The sequence below is a fragment of the Nematolebias whitei genome, chromosome 12 (genome assembly GCF_014905685.2).
Source record: "Nematolebias whitei isolate Nwh7 chromosome 12, NemWhi1, whole genome shotgun sequence".
Lineage (NCBI taxonomy): Eukaryota > Metazoa > Chordata > Actinopteri > Cyprinodontiformes > Rivulidae > Nematolebias > Nematolebias whitei.
Genome location: NC_056509.1, coordinates 12,153,580 through 12,173,152, shown reverse-complemented (window position 1 = coordinate 12,173,152; position 19,573 = coordinate 12,153,580). Strand labels below are relative to the sequence as shown.

The 19,573-nt window shown below is 42.7% G+C and overlaps 1 protein-coding gene across 1 annotated transcript in view; it reads left to right on the top strand.

Moving 5' to 3' along the window:
* Positions 1 to 19,573, top strand: part of LOC119418434 (adhesion G-protein coupled receptor F1) — a 135,274-nt gene that overhangs the window by 53,908 nt on the left and 61,793 nt on the right. Inside the window, exons 2-3 of the mRNA XM_037685716.1 lie at positions 1,062 to 1,648; positions 1,761 to 1,822. Of these exons, the coding sequence (XP_037541644.1) occupies positions 1,082 to 1,648; positions 1,761 to 1,822 (629 nt within the window). The 5' untranslated portion in view covers positions 1,062 to 1,081. The remainder of the gene's footprint in view (positions 1 to 1,061; positions 1,649 to 1,760; positions 1,823 to 19,573) is intronic.

The following is a 19,573-nucleotide window of genomic DNA, read 5'->3' as shown; positions in this document are numbered from 1 at the left end:
TTCAAGAGTTGACACAGTTGTTCTGTGGAAAGCGTGGTCCTGCTGCTAGGGGTGGAGGCCTACATGTTCAATTGTCCCCCTCTTACAATGCTGTGATTGCTAGTATCACTCAGCCCTCTGTGAATAGTGCACAGCCATCAGTGTGCTAATGATCCATTGTTAGGCTGATGGTCCTTCTTGAGCATGTGATCAGCTGGTTTTGGTTGTCAGCAGCAAAACTGGTTGATCCACTCTGAGAAGGTGCTATTTAAGAGACTGAGCTGAAAACAGCACCTCAGACTGAAGAAGTCTCTCGGACGAGAGATGAAACGTTTCTACATTTTTTGTTGTTTTGCTTTGTTTTGGGTTTTTTTTTATGTCCAGAGGACCAGATTTAACTTTTTTAGATTTTTCTACCTGGATTATTGAGCATGCATCAGGAGATCTTAGCCTTAATGTTGTTGTTTTTAGTTCACCTCAGCCTACAGACATGTCTAGCATAATGAAATGGAAAGATACTGATCAGAATTATTTGCTGATAATATATTTTTTAATGTTTTGAAATATTTGAACAATGAGAGGCTGGTTACACTTGGCCATGTGGCATGTACAGCCATGCATTAATGTCAGATATCCATCCATCCATTTTCTTTACCCGTTTATTCCATTTTGGGTCATGGGGGTCGCTGGTGCCCATGTCCAGCAATCACTGTGCGAGAGGCGGGGTACACCCTGGACGGGTCGCAAGTCCATCACAGGGCCACATAGAGACAAACGAGACAAACAACCATTCACTCTCTCACTCACATCTAGGGACAATTTAGAGTTACCAATAAGCCTAACATGCATGTTTTTGGTCTGTGGGAGGAAACCGGAGTACCCGGAGAAAACCCACGCATGCATGGAGAGAACATGCAAACTCCACCCAGAAAGGCCCCTGGACCGGGGTTTGAACCAGGGACCTGCTCGCTGAGAGGCAGCAGCTCTACCAGTTGCGCCACCGTGCTGCCTTATGTCAGATATGTACTTTAAATATTTTTTAATAATGTTGCTTTTTTTTTTTTCACTTTTACTGAATACAGAAAAGCTCTCATCATCAACAATGACAACCGAGCCAGTGATGACAACACCAACAACTAATGCAACAACATCAGCAACTAATGCAACAACACCAGCAAATAATATAACAACACCAGCAACTAATGCAACAATACCAGCAACTAATATAACAGCAATACCAGCAACTAATGCAACAACACCAGCAACTAATTTAACAACAATACTAGCAACTAATGTAACAACACCAGCAATACCAACAACTAATGCAACAGAACCAGTAACTAATGTAACAACAATACCAGCAACTAATATAACAACACCAACAACTAATGTAACAACAACACCAGCAACATATATAACAACACCAGCAACTAATGCAACAGCAACAACAACAACACCAGCAACTAATATAACAACAACACCAGCAACAACAACAACAGCAACAACAGCATCAACAACAACAGTACCAAAAACAACAACAGCATCAACAACAACAGCATCAACATTAATTATCTTTGTGACTAGAAATGACAGTTTTAAAATGAACTTGAATTTTAGTGACAAATATAATGACAAGAACAATCAAGTGTACACAGATGTTAAAGGCGCTGTAAGTACTAACTCACCTCATATCTCATTATTTCAGTTTTGTTGTGATGTTTATCCTCTTAATATAGAAACTGTAATGTTTATTCCTTGTTTGACATGATTATATTTTACAGATTGAAGATAGCTGTCACAAAGACTTGTCAAATTATTGTTCCATGGACAGTCTACAGTTCAGGTGAGTCAAAGTCCAGTATATGCCTCCGTTAAAAGATGCAGCAAATATAAAACTGTTTGAACAGAAGTGAATCATGAACCCATGATATACTGTCTTAATGGAAACAATGCCCTGCGCATGTCAATGTGTGTTGTGCACTATGGAAGTTTTACTTATATGCAGTTAAAATGTTTGTAATGAGTAAACTCTTTGCAGTGATGTGTGGTAAATCTTCAGAATTTCAGGACATTTCAGCCCACATAATGCTGGGCTTAGAACACATGCAGCTTTAGTATGGTGGAAAGAAGTTGTTTTGCAGTTAGTTGCTAATCAAGCCTTGCCCTGCAGCATGCTGAGGTTTTATTGGGCAAGCCATTGTTCCTCCCACTGCTCCTAATATGCTTACCAACATGCAGTGCCTATTAAATTAACCCCTTTGGATGTTTTACTGTTATTGATATAACAGTATGCTGAAGTCCCATTGCTGAAGGATCTTTATAGTGAATTTTTGTAGATTAGTGTAGATTTTTGTAGATTAGTGTTATTCTGGACTGCAATAGTACAGGGAATGCAAGTAAAACTTAATATTTTTGTTGCAGTGTATTCAAGTAGGTTGGGTAGACAATAGTGGCCTTGGCCACCTTAAATTTATCTTTGGCCACCCCAGCTTTGTGAGGAAACTATAATTTTGAGTTATATTAAAACTAGAAAGCATTGTTCATTCAACTGATAGGGTGGTCAGTTTACATATTTACGGTGGTGGCTATCTTGGATTTTGACATGGCAACTGAATTTTCAAAAACAACCCCTGTTACGCCTCAATGCAGCCATGTAACAAAATGGAAGTTTGTATCTCTGTCAAGACCGGGTTTTGGATTCTTAATATGCCAGACACAGGAGTGCAAAAACAAGAACAGTTATTATTTATTGGCTGCTGGTTGCTGGATGAAGTCAGGGTCCAGGCGGAAGTCCAATCTTAAAGACAGAAGGTTATTGACTTTAGCCAGGACGAGGAGATTTTGTAGTTATAGTAAGAGTCACTAACCTTCTTAGTCTTGTAACATGGCAGGTACTGTTGTTGATCTGCAGCCAGTGACGTCACACATGCTAAGTGCGCTGCTACAGCGGGGCAGACTGAAGACGTGATCCAAGCAGTGGAAATCCAGATACGCGGTCCGATGGTCGTAGCGGGGGTCAAGCACGGGGAAGCAGAGGGCAGAAACTAGAACCGAGTTTATCAGGTGGGGTCCAGTCCACCTGGGCATCAGTTTGCGGGCAAGAGTTCCGGTCCCGGACTCTCTTTTCCTGGTTGTGGGGGCAAACGTGTAGTACCAGACCCTATCTCCCACTTGGAGTTCCTCGTGAGAGGCCTTTTGGTCATAGTACGCCTTTCGTCCTTCAGCGGATTTTTCCAGGTTTTTCTGGGTAAACGCAAAGGTGTTTTTAAGGTGATCTTCCAAATCATTCATGTATTGTTATGTGATGTAGGCTGTTACCATGGCGGCATCGACTGGTTGGTACAACAGGTGTAGAGGGAGAGTCATTTGTCGACCCGTCATCATCTCGAAGGGAGAGATGCCAGTCGATGTGTGTGGAGTGGCCCTTATGGCCATGAGGACCAGAAGTAGTTTCACATCCCAGTCCTTGTGGTTTGCGGCTACGTATTTCTTCAAAATACTTACCACAGTTCGATTTGCTCTCTCCACTGTGGGTGGTAGCCAACATGGAAGTTGAATTTGATGCCTAGCCTCTTCCACAGTTCTTTCATCACTTCAGCTGTGAAGTGTGTACCTTGGTCTGAGTTCACCCTGAGGGGAAGTCCAAACCTTGAAAATACATGATTCATTAGTAACATAGCAGTTGTTTGTGCTGTGTCGTTAGGAGCTGGTAAGCATTCTACCCATTTGGTAAATGCGCAAGTTATCGTGAGAAAATATTTATTTTCTATAGTGCTCTTAGTAAGTGGTCCAACCCAGTCGATCTGGAGGTCGGACCATGGGAATGCAATGCCTCTACTTTGCAGTGGTGCTCTGTGGAGTGGTCTGGATGGCTGAAACTGGCCACAGACCAGGCACCCTTTTATGTAGTTCTTGACATCCTTTTTCATTCCAGGCCAGTAAGCAACTTGTTTTAATGCTTTCAGCGTGGCGTTATCTCCCTTGTGTCCTGCAGACGGGAGGTCATGCGCATGAACTAACATCACCCCCCTGTGGTCATGGGGGACCACGAACACGGGTGAGGATGTCGGTCCATGAGCAAAAGTTAGGATGCCCTTGATTAGTTTTAGCTGTTTGCGCAACTGAAAGAGGATTTTAAGGTCTGGATTGGAATCCAGGTCGGCTTCAGACAGAGTGTTTTTCTCTGGGTCAGTCAAGTACAGCATCATCGAGTTTATCACAGGATCCGACTTCTGAAGTTGGATGATGTCTGGGTCAGTCAGCACGGGTTGTACAGAGACTGTGTAGTCAGCCGGCTTGGCTACAGCCTGTGCACATGTGACTGCCATTACCTCAGCTGTAGGTTGTACTGACAGAGTTGCGAGCAGCCAGGAGGGGTCAAAAGACCCCGGAGGGCCATCCTCGGCTCCGTCCTTGATAGCTGATTTATCTGTCCGCAGCGACAGTACAGCATCTTCGGTGTGGGATCCTTGGATCTCTACACCTTTAACTACCAACGGTAGGTTGTATCCGGTGGACTCTGACTGTCTCAGCTCGCAGAGGAGGCTTTCTTGTTCAGTCAGAGTCGGGTTCACCAGTTGGGTCTCTTCGGTTTCACATGATTTTGAAGGCTTACTTACTGGGACTGTGTTCTCTGCTGAGAAGTCCTTGGTGCCTTCTGTGGTGCCTGCTGTTGGGCAGTATGTGACTGTCTCAGGAGGCATGAGTATTGGCAAGGGTTTGCTCACTCTGGCCCACATTGTCTGTTCACCATAATCTATAATTGCCTCAAAGCGATTTATAAAATCCTGGCCGATCAAAAATGGGAATGAGTCAACCGTAGACACATGTACTGGGTGGTATAGTGTCATCTCGCCAACCTGCATGTGAACCATAGCTATAGCTGTTATGGTTGTCCTCATCTCTGCGAGGCCTTGCAGTTCTATAGCACGTTCCATGAGAGATATTTCCCTGTGAACACCGTTGGCGGCGGTCCTGAGCTCCTCGAACAGTTTGGCTGACATAATAGTTATGTCGGCTCCACCATCCAGTAGGGCTTCATGTGTGAGGACTCCTTCAAGTGTGATCGACAGGTAAGCTTTTTTAGCGACCCCCTTCCTAATCAGGTTACACAGGAACCTTGTAGGTTTTGGCCAACGTTTTTTCTTACGTTTACCTTTGCCTGTGTAATCCTGTTTTTTCCGAACCGTTGGTGCAGTTGCTGCTGCTCCTGGGAGTTCGGTTTTTGATGGGCCTCTGTCATTGATGTATGAGATCACCCGCTCACTGTGGTTGAGGGGCTCTCATTGTTTGTAACAACAAGGTCCTGGTGGCTGTCCGTGACAGCGGCAACATTGTAGTTTGTGTCACCTTGCTTTATCTGAACCGTTAGCACAGCTGTTGCTGTTTCTGAGGTTCCAGATTGCGATGGGTCACCGTCGGTGACGTGTGATTGTACCCCCCCTTTTTCAGGTGAGGGCCTGTCAGAGTTTACAACAACAACGTCATGGTGACTGTCTGTGACAGCAGTAACGGTGTTGTCTGTGTGCTCTGACTTATCAGCAATGATATTGCCACCCAACGCGTCAGGTTGTTTGTCCGTGGCAACACCTTTTAACAATTCCAAGAACCGACGCACACTCTCTGTCTCGTCCGAGCTCAGAGGTCTGGGGCTCTCTTTCTTGATCTGCTACTGTTTCTTTTTCGTCTCATGCTGTTCAGGCTGACGTGGAGGGGGAGCAGGTCCCCTCCTCTGGGGTTCCCAGTGGGATCCCTGGTTGTATGGGTCTCTTTTGGTGCCATACTTTTTACCCTTAGGGCGTTCGCCCTCCTTCTGGTACATTCGTTCATCCTCTGGTTTCTTGTGAAACCATTTAGGATCCTGTCTGGACCAGGGGGCACTCACCTGTTGTGGTTTGGCTGCTGGGAAACCTCGTTTCCTCTCGCCTTTTTTGGGAGGGGGAGCTGAAGCTCTCATCCCTTCCAATTCTACTGACTGGACAGGAATCCTCTCACCTGGGAACACCTCATTGGGTGTTTTGGCCTGTGAACGGGCTTCAAAGACATTCACAGCACAACTTTTTATCTCATTGATGGTTTTCTCTTTGAAATTAGCCATCATTTGCACCGACATTCTTATGTCAGGGTGGAGATTTTTGCTGAAAACGAACTTAAACGCTTCCTCCTCTTCCATGCTTGTTTTGTTCCTACAACCAAAATAAGCCTGCAAAATCCTGGAATAATATGCCCTTGGGTGCTCATTCTTACCTTGCATGACCATGGTGGCGGCTGGATATCTGCCAGGTCCCACGCAAGGGGTATACTCTTTCATAAGACATAAGAGCAGCACATAACAGGCGGTAATCCTTTCTTGTGGCATCAGGTTGACGCTCTATGAAGGAAAACACCATCCTTGCTGAAGTGAGCCTGATTAAACCTACTTTATCCTCAACTGTAGCGTTGGGATAGCTTCTTAATTGGAAGTCAAGTTCGTTCAGATAGGCCTTAGTGTCAGTTGAACCCAACGGCCTTGGTTCAAAGCGTTGGACAAACTTCACGATTTTATGCAAATCCACTATGGAGAGTGGAGGCTGAGTGATTGGTGTTGTTGGAACAAAAATAGCACGTGGAGGTGATTCACTAGACTCACGTGGAGGTGGCAGAAGGGGATTATGTGTAGGAGGTACAGCAAAATCCTTCTGAAGTGGAGGTGGGTGACCTGGACTCTGACCCAGTTCGTCTTTGAGTTCCAGACATCATTGTCCCACATCAGAAATTTCATTTGTTGCTGCGGCTAGTCTCGCCTCACAGGCTTTTAAGCGTTAATTTGACGTATGACACTCACTTTGTAAACGCACGCCTTATTGGACTAACGCCGCCTTTTCTAAATTGCACTCGTCCAGAGCTTTTGATGTGAGCTGCACCTGTCGTGGTAGCGCATCATTGTCTGAACACAGTGCTTGGTACTTAATCCCTCCTTCACGTAGCTTCGCCTCATATGAGTCTGCTTGTAACGACTGCTGAGCTTGTGAGAGCTCTTCTTCACGTTTCAATTTATTTTCCCAGGTTTCCTTATCAAATTTAAACTGTGCCATGAGTTTTAGGTACTCCACACGTGCTGCCATGTGGTCCTCTGTCTCATACATCAACCTTTCATCAAGGGCTTCTACCTTGTTGTCCTCAATATAAAATTTAGCCTTCAGCAAGAGTGCCATTTTAGCTAGTTGTTCATAGCTTGACTTTGTTATGTCTGCAGAAGTCACACTTTCTGTAACTTCCTTCAGCTCGTCCAATAACTCTGTTGAGTTCATGCTGTCCACCTGTTCACCATATGGATGTAAGGATTCTGTTAGCAGCGTTAACGCTTTCTCTAACCAGTCCTTCTTATAACATGGAACAATATCAGCTTCTGTTAAATCTGCCATGGTTATCCACTGTTCAGCAAACCTATCTGGTTAAACAGTTGCAAACTTAGAGTTTTTAACAGGTAAATATTTTTATTTAAGTGAGCAGAGAGTCTCACACTATTTTAGGTCTGTGGTTCAATCAACAGTACTGTTATAAGCCAACTTTTCAATATATGGGCCCCTGTTCAGGCCTTACCCCATAAATATTGTAATTAAATGCCTCCTTCTGGCAGTGTAACTTAATATGCTTATTTTTTAACAGATACAATGTGCCAGGCTATTTCAGTGAACTCCATAGACTTAAACTTAATAAACCTGCAATTTTTCTAAAAGTCTGACAGCAACTTTAGTTTTAAACGCTCTTTAAGCAGTTTTAATTTACCAGAATTCGCTATTTAAACAGGATACAGAAACCAGGCTCTGATTAACCGAGGAAAAAATGTTTAAATGAAAGACGAGTGTACAGCTTTCTTTCTGGAAAACTGTTATACTTCTTTCCAACAGCAGGTGGAGGTGTAAGCTTACTTTTACTGGTAGGAGCCGATGACAGCTTCCTGTGAGCAATCCTGTTGACATCCGGTCATTAGCAAGCTTCCAGCGTGGTGTCGCTTCACAAGCACGCCTTATCTGCATGTACACATGAGTTTAGGAACAATGTCAGGCTTTATTCAGCGTTTTTAAACACAAAGGACGACTCTGTTAAAACGAGCTTCATTTCTGGGGTCACGTGACTTTACAGACACGTGCACATCAGTGTGGGCTTTACGCACTGACATCAGAGTGAGAGGACGCACAGGGACACGTCACCAGCTTCTCAGCGAATCAGAACGACCCAAACAGCGGTTCTCAACCAATCACAGCTCGTGACAGCTTGCTTTAAGCTAGCAGTTAGCATCAACAGTCCGCTCAAATTATCGCCCATTAAACTTCAAAAATGCACAATTTTAATGTGAAAATGTACCGAATCAGCCTCGGAGCAGCTCCTGAGACGGCGCTCAATTCCACAGACAGCGTCTTCCCATTTAAAACACGACTCGTTCGAGTCCAAGAATCAGAACCGGGTCAGACAGAAGAACCTCCCGGTCATGAAAGAGTTTTAAACAGAATGAAGCGTCTTTCTCTCTGCATACAGCTTAGTTACACAAACATATTGACAACTTTCAGCTTTAAAATGAACACATTGACGTAATTGCAGCTCTCTGACCACCAAAAGCATGAATCATGCCTGTACCAAATTCGAAACCGGACACTTTCATGTGTCAACATGCAACGTTATTTTGCAACAACACAGATCTCGTGTCACACATAATTATATCTCTTTAGAAACCTGTCTGGCCACCAAATGTAGTATCTAAAGGGACAGCTTTGCTGTCGCTTCACTACTAATTAATTATTTAACAACGGGTTCTTTCTTTTTCGAGTTAAATTAATGCCATGTGACCGAGATAACTGTGAGTATTGTTTAATCAGGGACAGGAGACGTTATTTTTCTTTGACCCATCAGAATAAATGCGGTCATTTATTTAACAGAATCAAAATTTAACATCAAAACATTGTACACTTGATTCGCTGATCTGGTTCTGATTAACAAAACTTGGCACACTTTACTAGCAAGACAACAGAACATTTCTGAAGCCATCTAGATTGATTTACTGGCAGAAAGATTTACAAGAGGAGTTATGTAGAGGAAGATGGATGAAGGAAAGACGTAGGTTTTTGTTGACCAGAATTAGCCCGCTTCTTTCAACACCAGCTCAAACCTCTGGTACACTTAGCGTGCGACGACTCATTACCTTCGCAGAAGATGAATCAGCTCCGGTACCGGGTCCATTTCAACACTACCTTTCTAGCGTCTCAGGTTAAAGCGGCTGGTCATTGTCAGAAGTCTTGTGGTTTACTCCGGTAAACAGAACCAGCTCCCTTCGAGGTTGTAGGCGTTACGCCCGGGTGAGTTCACAGCAATGCGCTGTGACTCCGTCAGAGATTCCACTCATAAGTGGAAGACTCCAAGACTCCATGAAAGCTCCGGTCAAAGACTGAAGAGTCGAGAAGACTCCGCTTCTTCCAAGACTGGTCCAAGACTGGTCCAAGACTGGTCCAAAACTTGAGAAGACTCAATAGTTCCAGGAAGTGTGGACTTTTTTAAAGAGTCCTCATTTCCCGTCACTTAGTACTTCCTGATTGGTTGAAACAATCACCAGGGGGTGGTTCTAGTGATGTCAGAGGGTTATTAAAAGTCAAGAGAGGGTTCAGGAATGTTTAGGAACATTTAGTACAGACAGAGAAATGTTTTGAAGAAGTGAGAGGAACGCAGATGCCAGTGGCAGTTATTTACCGTCTGCTAGATTTAAAAACAATACAGTTCGTTCTAATAACTCGTTCTCTGACTGTCTCTGGCTTTTGTCCAACATCACTGACTTCTCATTCAGACAGAAGATCAAAATGCATAATTACTTTGTAAATAGACATTTAACTTGATTTCTAAGTCTAATGAGGTTTAAAAAAATCATTAATATTGTTTGTTTCACAGTTGATTTAAATGAGTGGTTTACTTTCAACATTAGAAATGATATGAACTAAACACACTTTTGATTATCAAGATATTGTAAAATAGTAATGATAACATAAAAAGAAGAGTGCTCTTTCAATTGATTAATTCAGGATACAACTAACAGTCTCTGGATGAGCTAATTTGTATTTCTGGATTCAAATCAATGACATAACAGTTCCTGTCCCATGAAGGTCTTCAGAGACAGGTTGAGGTCGAGGCCTAGTTCACTACACTATATAAGTACAGTCCATTTACCATTCTCATCTTTGCATTCTTCTGTTCTTGGTTCTTTAGAACTCCTCTTTCAGCCCAACTATCTGCTCTTCAGATCTGCAGATCTTCATATGTCTTCAGTCCTCTTGAAGTCTGCACCCACTGACTGACCAATTTTCTTACTTCGTGAACTCGTTTTACCAAACTCATCTTTCATTCCTGATTGGATGACAGTTTGTCAAAATGGAGGTTAATGGCAGCCATTTTGAAAACTGTCTTTACTTTGTTCCACTGACGGCATAGAACAGGCTGTTGCAGCCTTTTTTATTTATTTATTTTTTTCAGCATAAGGCTAGCTGCACAGCACATCTATAACATGTAACAGGATATGTGAGTGTCCGTGTGTGTGCCTAACCATGACTAACTGACATGATGCTAAACTCATCACAAGAGTCAGGGTGTGTGTGTGAGACGTCTGGCTGCACCTGATCGAGTTTCCTGTCGCTTCTGTGCTCAATTCATAATCTTTTTCATCTTAGACGTAAAAAATAGATAGACTGACTTAAAAGAAAATCTCTTGACTTGATAATTAAAAGTAAAAACTATATAGATGTAAACTTACAAATCTCTTAATACAAAGTAATTAATAAGGGTGAATGTATCATCAAAAATCACTTGAATCATTCATTTCTTTTTTCTAACATGAAAGCTAGATGTATCTTCCACAATCACTTAATGAATATTTCTTTTTGATCACAAAATAGACTACATAGGATCTTTTGATTATAATTATCATGATTACACAACTTTATCAGTTCAATTCCCCCAACTTTGACCAACATACTTCTTCTTTATCTTTATGTTTTATTTTATATTTTTCCAAAAAGTACTTTATTTTGAACAAATACCATTGCATATCTTCAACACATTAAGTAATATCAGATTACATTAAAGAAAAAAAACAATAAAAAGGGAATAATGATATATAAATAATAACCACAGACATTCACAATATTTCTGTAAAGGTCTTGCAATATGTAAATAAATTAAATAAGGTAAAAATAAAGTTCAATAAATGTATACATGATGTACGCATATATAAAATAAAATGTGTACCTTTTAATCTATACAAATACCACTATTTTCTTAACAAATGTGCAAAAATAATTCATGTTTGTATAATAAAGGGTCTGTTACAAGAAAAAGAAAAATAAATGTAAAAAGATAACAAATGGGTCAACAATCATCTCCATCTCTCACCAAACAATGAGGGTTCAATTCCAGTCCAGAAAAACTCATCTTGAAAACAACAAAAAAGGTTGAATCATGTCATCTGGACTTCGTTTTTTTGTTAAAAAAGAAACGTTTCGCCCCTCATCCAAGAGGCTTCGTCAGTCTGAGGCCTAGCCATCTGGTATTACCCAGAAGCCACCCTGACTCTTGTGTTTCAAGCCTGCCTCAGATACCCCTGAAGTCTGGCCTTTTCACTAATGGTTTCAAAAACACAAAGTTTGTTTTCTCAGTCATCCAGGTATATAACAACAAAAAAGGTTGAATCATGTCATCTGGACTTCGTTTTTTGACTGAGACATGACAACATTACAGATGTCGGTGAAATACACCAAGACATTGCTGTTGTTGCCTCCAACAACCCCTCATCGGACGAAGGGGGGGTAAACACACACACAAACGATGATAAGTCATCGCAAACTGAACACTCAGAACCTGATTTTCATGATTTTGAACTAGGCATTCCAGTTCTGGGAGGACTCCCAGATAACCTGGTACCGAGTCAAGACACTGGGCCAGTATGTTTCACGAAACCATCACAGGCCACAGCTCTTTTCTCAACCAATGACGTCGACCAAGGGCCTCAAACCTATGGTGTCTTACCCATAGACAGGTCTGACGACTCAGAAAAGGATTCGTTGGAGCTCCCCAAGGAGCAAGAACCCTCATCAGTCTCATCACAGATTGAACAGGTGGTCGCTCAAGCCGACACTCTGACATCTGATGAAGAAAGAGACAAACCTCGCCAAGTTCTTCTAAAATATGAAAAGTCATTTTCAACTGACCCAGACATCATCCAACTTCAAAAGTTGAATGATCCTGCAATTAACTCGATGATACTGTATCTGACTGACCCAGACAAATACACCCCATCGAAAGTCAAACTGGATTTCGATCCAGACCTAAAAGTCCTCTTTCAGCTGCGCAAACAGTTAAAACTACTAAAGGACAGCCTAACTTTAGCTCATGGAGCGACGTCCTCACCCGTGTTCGCGGTCTCCCATGACCGAAGGGGGGTGACGCCAGTTAGGATAATGCTACCAGACGCGATAACGTGAGCAAATCTGACATTCAGAGTAAGTGGCGCACCGAAACGTCGTTTTCTAGTTGCTTAATCACTGCTTTTGTCAATGTTGAAACGTTGTTTAACTGGTTGCTTAGTCACTGTTTTTGTCGATGTTGAGACATCGTTTAATTGGTTTTTGGTATTGTTTTTGAACACCCCAGGCAAGAATGAATTTTGTTGTGTAGTTAAGTTAGAGACTAAGAGGCCTTTAACTATGCCAACATGCAGTTCATTCATTAAATTGCAATCTTTGCGGAGTCAATGTATATTATTGCTACCTCAAGTACCATAATCTACATTGGTCTCACAACGCTTAAGCCGAACCTACTCAAACAATTCTTTTCGGGGGGATAGCTAAGTCTTTTTGATGAGTCTCGCCATAGACTTCCAAAAACATTTATGGGGAAACCAAACACCCAATCTCAAGTCGTTCGTCTAAAAGACAACAGACAATTGAACCAAACTATATTTTGCCATGTAAAGCTAACTTAAACCAAGTTAGAAATGGAAAAATAGTTTGGAACCCTTTTCTATAGGTATAAACCCCTGTAGTTACCCTTTTCAGCATGAACCACCCCTTAACTGGTAGTTGTAGCTGTTCCCAACTATAATAGCTTACACACCAGGTGCATATAGTTTAAGGCCTTATGTAAAATCCCCTTCATAAGCCCACCTTAAACCACATAATTGCATGACACATTTGAACCAGAACGGCACAGGCTGGACGTCGCCCAGAGACGACCTTCGCTGGAGGCGACCTGCAATCCTGACGTTGGTCTCCAATCTTCATCCAGTGGCCGCATCTTCAGTTCAATCCAAGGGTACCCCTCTGTATGCTGATCAATCAACACTTCCAATCGTTGTGGATTTACCGTTGTGGATTATATGACTTTTTTCCAATGGATTACAGACTCTGTTTCCAAGGGGTTAAAGCATTGCTACAATGGAATTACCAACAACATTATGGAATTATAATCAACACAATGGAATAACCAAGAACATTGTGGAATTACCTTGACTTTTGTTTTCCTTGCTGGATTACTTTTGACTTTTGTTTTCCTTGCTGGATTACTCTTGACTTTGGTCTTCCTTGCTGGATTACATCAAGCTTCAAGGACATTCGAAGGCGTAAGTTCAAGTTTGGAATTCATCCCCATGGACAGGCGATGATTTCCAAAGGGGGGACTGTAGTGGACTAGGCCTATGTCAAAACTGACCAGATGGACAGAAACTGTCATTTCATTGATTTGAATCCAGAAATACAGTTTGACCCATCCTGAGACTTTCTTTCTTGAATTAATCAAGTGGAAAAAGACAATTCTCTATGATCATTACTATTTTACAAATGTTTGATAATCAAATTGTGTTAGTTCAAACAATGTTTACATGTTGAAGTGAACTACTCATTTTTATTTACTTAAACAGTATTAATGATTTTTAATTCTCAATTCAAAGAGAGATCAAGTTAGAATACGTTAGAGAGTAATGATTCAATTTCTTGATCGTCTGCTTTGAAGGGAGCAAATGTGTAAGTGTGTTAAAGTTCAGGTTTCGGTCAACTAAAAAGTTTACTGAAAAGAAATGTCATGTTTAACTTTTACAGCAAGATACTTGGTGGAGCGACGCCACGAAGTCTGGTTTTTCCATGATATCTTTCTGTCTGTTCTTAAACAATCCTTGACTTTCCATAACACCTTACATCACAAAACACACCTCTGTTGGGGTCCATCGACCAATCAGAGGCTCTCAAATGAACCGGAAGTAGAGCCCATTTAAATGTGCACTTCCCAGTTCAACTAAAGAGTTCTTGGAGTTCAGAGGGAGAGTTCTGAGAAGAGTTCAGTAACAGGAGAGACCAGAGAGTTCTGGGAGCAGAGTTCCAGAAGAGTTCTGGTAGAGAGTTCAGCTCAGTCTTGAAGCTGCTGTAAGCTCAGTCTTGAAGATGGAGCAGCAGTTCAAGTAGAGCAGAAGAGTTCAGAATGTAGAGTTCAAGAGTTGTGGAATCCAGAATGCAGAGAGTTTGGGAGTCCGTGAATGCAAACGCAAGCATTCATGGATGCTGCTAAACCAAACAAGCTGAACCAGAGACGATTTTGGGAATTATAACTTCTGTTTGGATAACCTCGCACGGCTCTCTAGGTATTTGGCTGTTCTCACTGAGACGCTGAACAGTGGTTGGAAGTGAGACTCCACGCCGGAACTGATCTATCTTCAGAAAAGGTAAAGTCGACCTTCACCAAAAGTGTACTGTTTGGGACAAGCTGAGTTCCGAAGGAGCGTGCACGTTCTGGTTAAAACAAACAAATTCCCTCACACATCTCTCTGTAAGATAAATCTCAATTTTCCATCTTTAAACTCTCCTTTCTGCTAGAAAATTAATCCAGATGTTTTCATTAATGTCTGTGGTGAAGCAACGGAAAACCATGGGCGTATGGTTTTCCTAATTGTAAAGCTGATCAATTATGTTGTTGTTTTCATATTCTGCCAAATTAATGTAAATGTGTGATGTGTTAAACTTGATTCTGTTAATAAATGACCCACTCGCTTGGTGAGTCAAAGATAATTAACGTCTCACGTCCACATTTCTGTTAAATTCAACGCACGTACATCACACAGTCCAGAAAGATGAGTGAACCCGTTTAATGTATGAATATATCTCAGGATATGTCATACTACAATATGCATCTCTATAAGGCACAAACAAATGTTGAATTTGACGCATTGCAGTTGTGCGTGCTATGTAACACGTCAACGCCCGCACCGGACAGAGAAGATGGAAAAACACTTCTTCTTCTGATTTGTGGGGGGAAGGGAAAACCCCTCCAACGATATCGCTCTTGATTTAAAAGTGCTCGTGATGTTTTAGGCATAAAAGCTGGATTTGGTCTTAGATCAGCTGAGCTGTCGTCAGCCTGAATTCTGAGACATGACAGAGCGACAGAGAGGGCAGATAATCACTCGCTCTCTTAGCGGATGTTAAAGCCAGCAGCAGGGCTGTTTAAGAGACAAGAATTTAATTGGAACCTGATCCAGAGGCTCAAATGGAGCTTTGATAAGGGCTCGCAGGACCAGCATTAAATCCCATTGTGGAACAAGTGGATGTGAAACAGGCCTGCGTCTTTGTACACCTTTTAGAAAACGCTTCATCAGCGGATGATTAAAAGCTGTTCTGTCTCCGAACCCTTCGTGGCAGGAAGAGATGGCTGCAACATACATTTTAATCATGCTGAACGCCAAATTTCTGTCCATCAGCTGTTGCAGAAAAGACAGCATGTCACCTAGTGGACATGAGGTGACCTCTACACCTTTCTCTGCACACCAGCGCTGAAAAACTGTCCACTTTGATGTGTACAGCGCTGTGGTAGATGCAGCACGTGAATCCTGAATTGTGCGCACTACATCCTGTGGGAGACCCATCCCTTCTAAGCGGGTCCGCTCAGCGGCCAGACCCACAGGTGCTGGCCTATTTCTGGGTAAATCCTGATCGCTCCTTCCGCCTGGAGGAGAGCTTCCTCCCTCCACGGCAGTTTCCACAGGTGCCCCGATAGCAGGCGTCGCAGGACTGGGAACCATGGTGCGTTCACGCGCTCGGGGGCCACCAGGAGAGCTATCAATCCCTCCTCCTGAACTCGGTTCAAGAACCGTAAAATCAGAGGAGGTGGAGGAAATGCGTAAAGAAGCGTTTTGGGCCATGGGCTGTGGGCAACGCGTCCACCTCCAGCGGTGGTTCGTCTCGCGGGCTCAGAGAAAACCATAGTTGACACTGAGCGTTTTCTCGTGTCGCAAATAGGTCCACGACTGCTTTGCCAAATTTCTGCCACGTCTGGGCCATCAGGTCTGGATGGAGAGTCCAGTCCCCGTGACGTGGGCAACCCCTGGACACCACATCTGCCCCTTTGTTCAGAACACCGGGACTGTACACTGCTCTGATGGAGAGCAGATTTTGGTATGCCCAACACAGTAGTTTTTGCGCAATGTGTAACATCTGGGCTGAGCGCACACACCCCTGCCAGTTTATGTACGCAGCAGTAACCTTGTTGTCTATGTGAATCAAAAACGTGTTGATTATGTAGCACAGGAACAAAGTGTTGAATCACATTCAGAACCATGCGACACTCCAAAACATTTATGTGGGCTGATGTGTGATGGGGCCACAGCGCCCCTACAGCTTGAGATAGGCATGTCCTGACCCAACCTGACAGCAACGCGTCTGTGAAGACTGACACGTGTGATGTGGGTCTGCTGACGGGGACTCCCTCCGACAGAACCAGGGTGTTTTCACAGTGTCGGAGGTCTACTCTCACGGAGGGAGGAATAATGATCATCCGTCTCTTTTGTTTTACTGGATCCACACACAGACATGCAAACCACCTCTGGAGGCGTCTCATGTAGAGTAAACCCAGCAGAACCACTGTATGAGCTGATGACATTGTTCCTAACAGCTTCATGGCGGAAACAGCTGTTATCACTCTGCCAGGTCTTACGTGGCGGAGCTGGTCTTTTAGAGTGTCGATTCACGTTTGTGATAAACGAGCCCTCATGGTAGTTGAGTTTAGCTCCACTCCCAGATAAACAATTGTCTGGGCCGGGAGAATCGAGCTTTTCTTCCAATTTATGGCGAAGCCCAGATTTAACAGGTGTGATGTCAGCATCTGAGCCCGCATCGCTGTTTCCTGTCTGGAGCGTGACAACAGCCGCAGGTCGTCCAGAAAAAACCCTCTCATCCCTGCTCTGTGTAACAGTTGCAGGGCCATCTCCACACACTTTGAGAACGTACAAGGCGCGAGGGAATAACCAAACGGCAGCCTGCTGTACTGATATTTCATCCCTTGAAAGGAGAAACGCAGGAATTTCCTGTGTTTTGGGATGATCGGTATGTGAAAGTAGGCGTCTTCAGGTCGATGGAACCAAAACCAGTCATTTCTCTGGATGTTGTCCAACAGCTGTCTGGTTGTCAACATGTGAAAACGGTCTGTCCATGAATGCCTTGTTGAAAACTGACAGATCCAAAATGGGTCTCATCCCTCTGGTCCATTTGGGAACCAGGAAGTAACGTGAGTAAAAACCCTGTGTTTTCCTCTCTGTTGGGAACTCTGGAGATTACCTCTTTTACCAGAAGTTCTTGAACTTCTGCATTAAGGAATGAGATTTGGTCTGGTGATGACAGGACCGTCTCTAAAATTCCTCCGAACGGAGGGGGTCGGGTTGCAAATTGCAACGTGTAACTTTTGCTTAATAACCTGGCCATCCATCTGTCTGATGGATCTGTCTGATGAAGATTAGTGAACATTGTCATGTTTGCATCACAAACTCTAAAATAAGACATTAAATACAGTTGCTAACATTTTTACTCATTCACAAAGTTCAATTTTATATTGATTTTAGTAATTTTTAAAATCTTAGATTTACTTGAATAATTTTTTTAATTATTGTGCCGGTTGCTTGAGTCATTACTTGCTGTTCCTCTGCTGCTGACATTCTCAGAGTAAGTGTGTCTGTCAACTTCAGTGTAGGAGACCAGTCTGTGTTTGACTTGTGTGCAGGCCTTCCTGAAAAAAATAATAATAATTCAACTGAACAAATGTTGTAATACCCAAAAGATGAACTTGTGTTATGAAATATTTTCAGTACAGACAGCATCCCACTGCTTTATTCGCGAGAGTAAAGAGGGACTCAAAATCAAAACAAACTGATAATTCTAGTCTGACAATGTTGCAGTGTTCAAATATTATGTATATTAACTACATTGTGTGTGTATGATGCATATACTGTACAGTATATACAGTATATGCATCGTACAGAGTGTGTACTGTATATGTATAACACACCCATGTATTTATATTAATTATTGACAGATTTGGTCCGTAAATGCTTTAACTGATATTCACTCACATTTTAGTAAAATTTTAGCTTCATGTGTGTTTTTCTCTTCTTTTATTCACCATCAATTTTTTAAGTGTGCTTTAATAATGACATCTTGATGCATGCTCAATAATCCAGGTAGAAAAATCCAAAAAAGTTCAATCTGGTCCTCTGGACATTCAAAAAAACAAAAGCAAAACAAAGCAAAAAAAATTCTAGAAACGTTTCATCTCTCATCCAAGAGACTTCCTCAGTCTGAGGTGTTGTTTTCAGCTCAGTCTCTTAAATAGCACCTTCTTAGAGTGGATCAACCAGTTTGCTGCTGACAACCAAAACCAGCTGATCACATGCTCAAGAAGGACCATCAGCCTAAGAATGGGTCATTAGCACACTGATGGCTGTTTACTGTTCACAGAGGGCTGAGTGATACTAGCAATCACAGCATTGTAAGAGGGGGACAGTTGAACCCGGAGGCCTCCACCCCTGTTTAATGATGGACGATTTCTTTTCACAAAGATGGCCTCCTTTACTCCTCTCTCAAACCATCGTTCCTCTCTGTCCAGGATGTGAACATCTTCATCCTTGAAAGAGTGACCGCTGGCCTGGAGATGAGTGTAGACCGCAGAATCCTGGCCTGATGATGTTGATCTTCTGTGCTGGGCCATCCTCTTGGCCAGTGGCTGTTTAGTTTCCCCGATGTAAGACTGATCACAGCCCTCCTGACACTGAACAGCATACACAACATTACTCTGTTTGTGCCGGGGGACTGGATCTTTGGGATGAACCAGTCTTTGCCGTAATGTATTTTGGGGTTTAAAAGCCACTGGGACGTTATGTTTAGAAAATAAACATCTCAGTTTCTCTGATACCCCCTCAACATATGGAATGACCACTGGTCTGGGTCTGGGTTCCTCCTTTTCACCTGATGGCTGACTGGAGTCCTGTTGGACTCGAGTCAGCTGCCAACTAAAGGGATGAGTAAAGACGCCAGATATTTGGAAACATTGTAAGTGATAGAGTTAATCATGCTAACAATAGGTCTTAAAGGTACACCTTGTTTGTGGATCTTAGGTAAACCATACAGACTAGGTGTGGCCTCCCCTGGGTACAGTCTGTGGTACAGAATACGGTCAATAGCCTTGTCCTGCTCCAAATTTTTCAGGCAATCTATTAACTTCTCCTTGTAACCACTTCCTGGATCTCTTTTCAGAGGTTCATAAGTGGTTA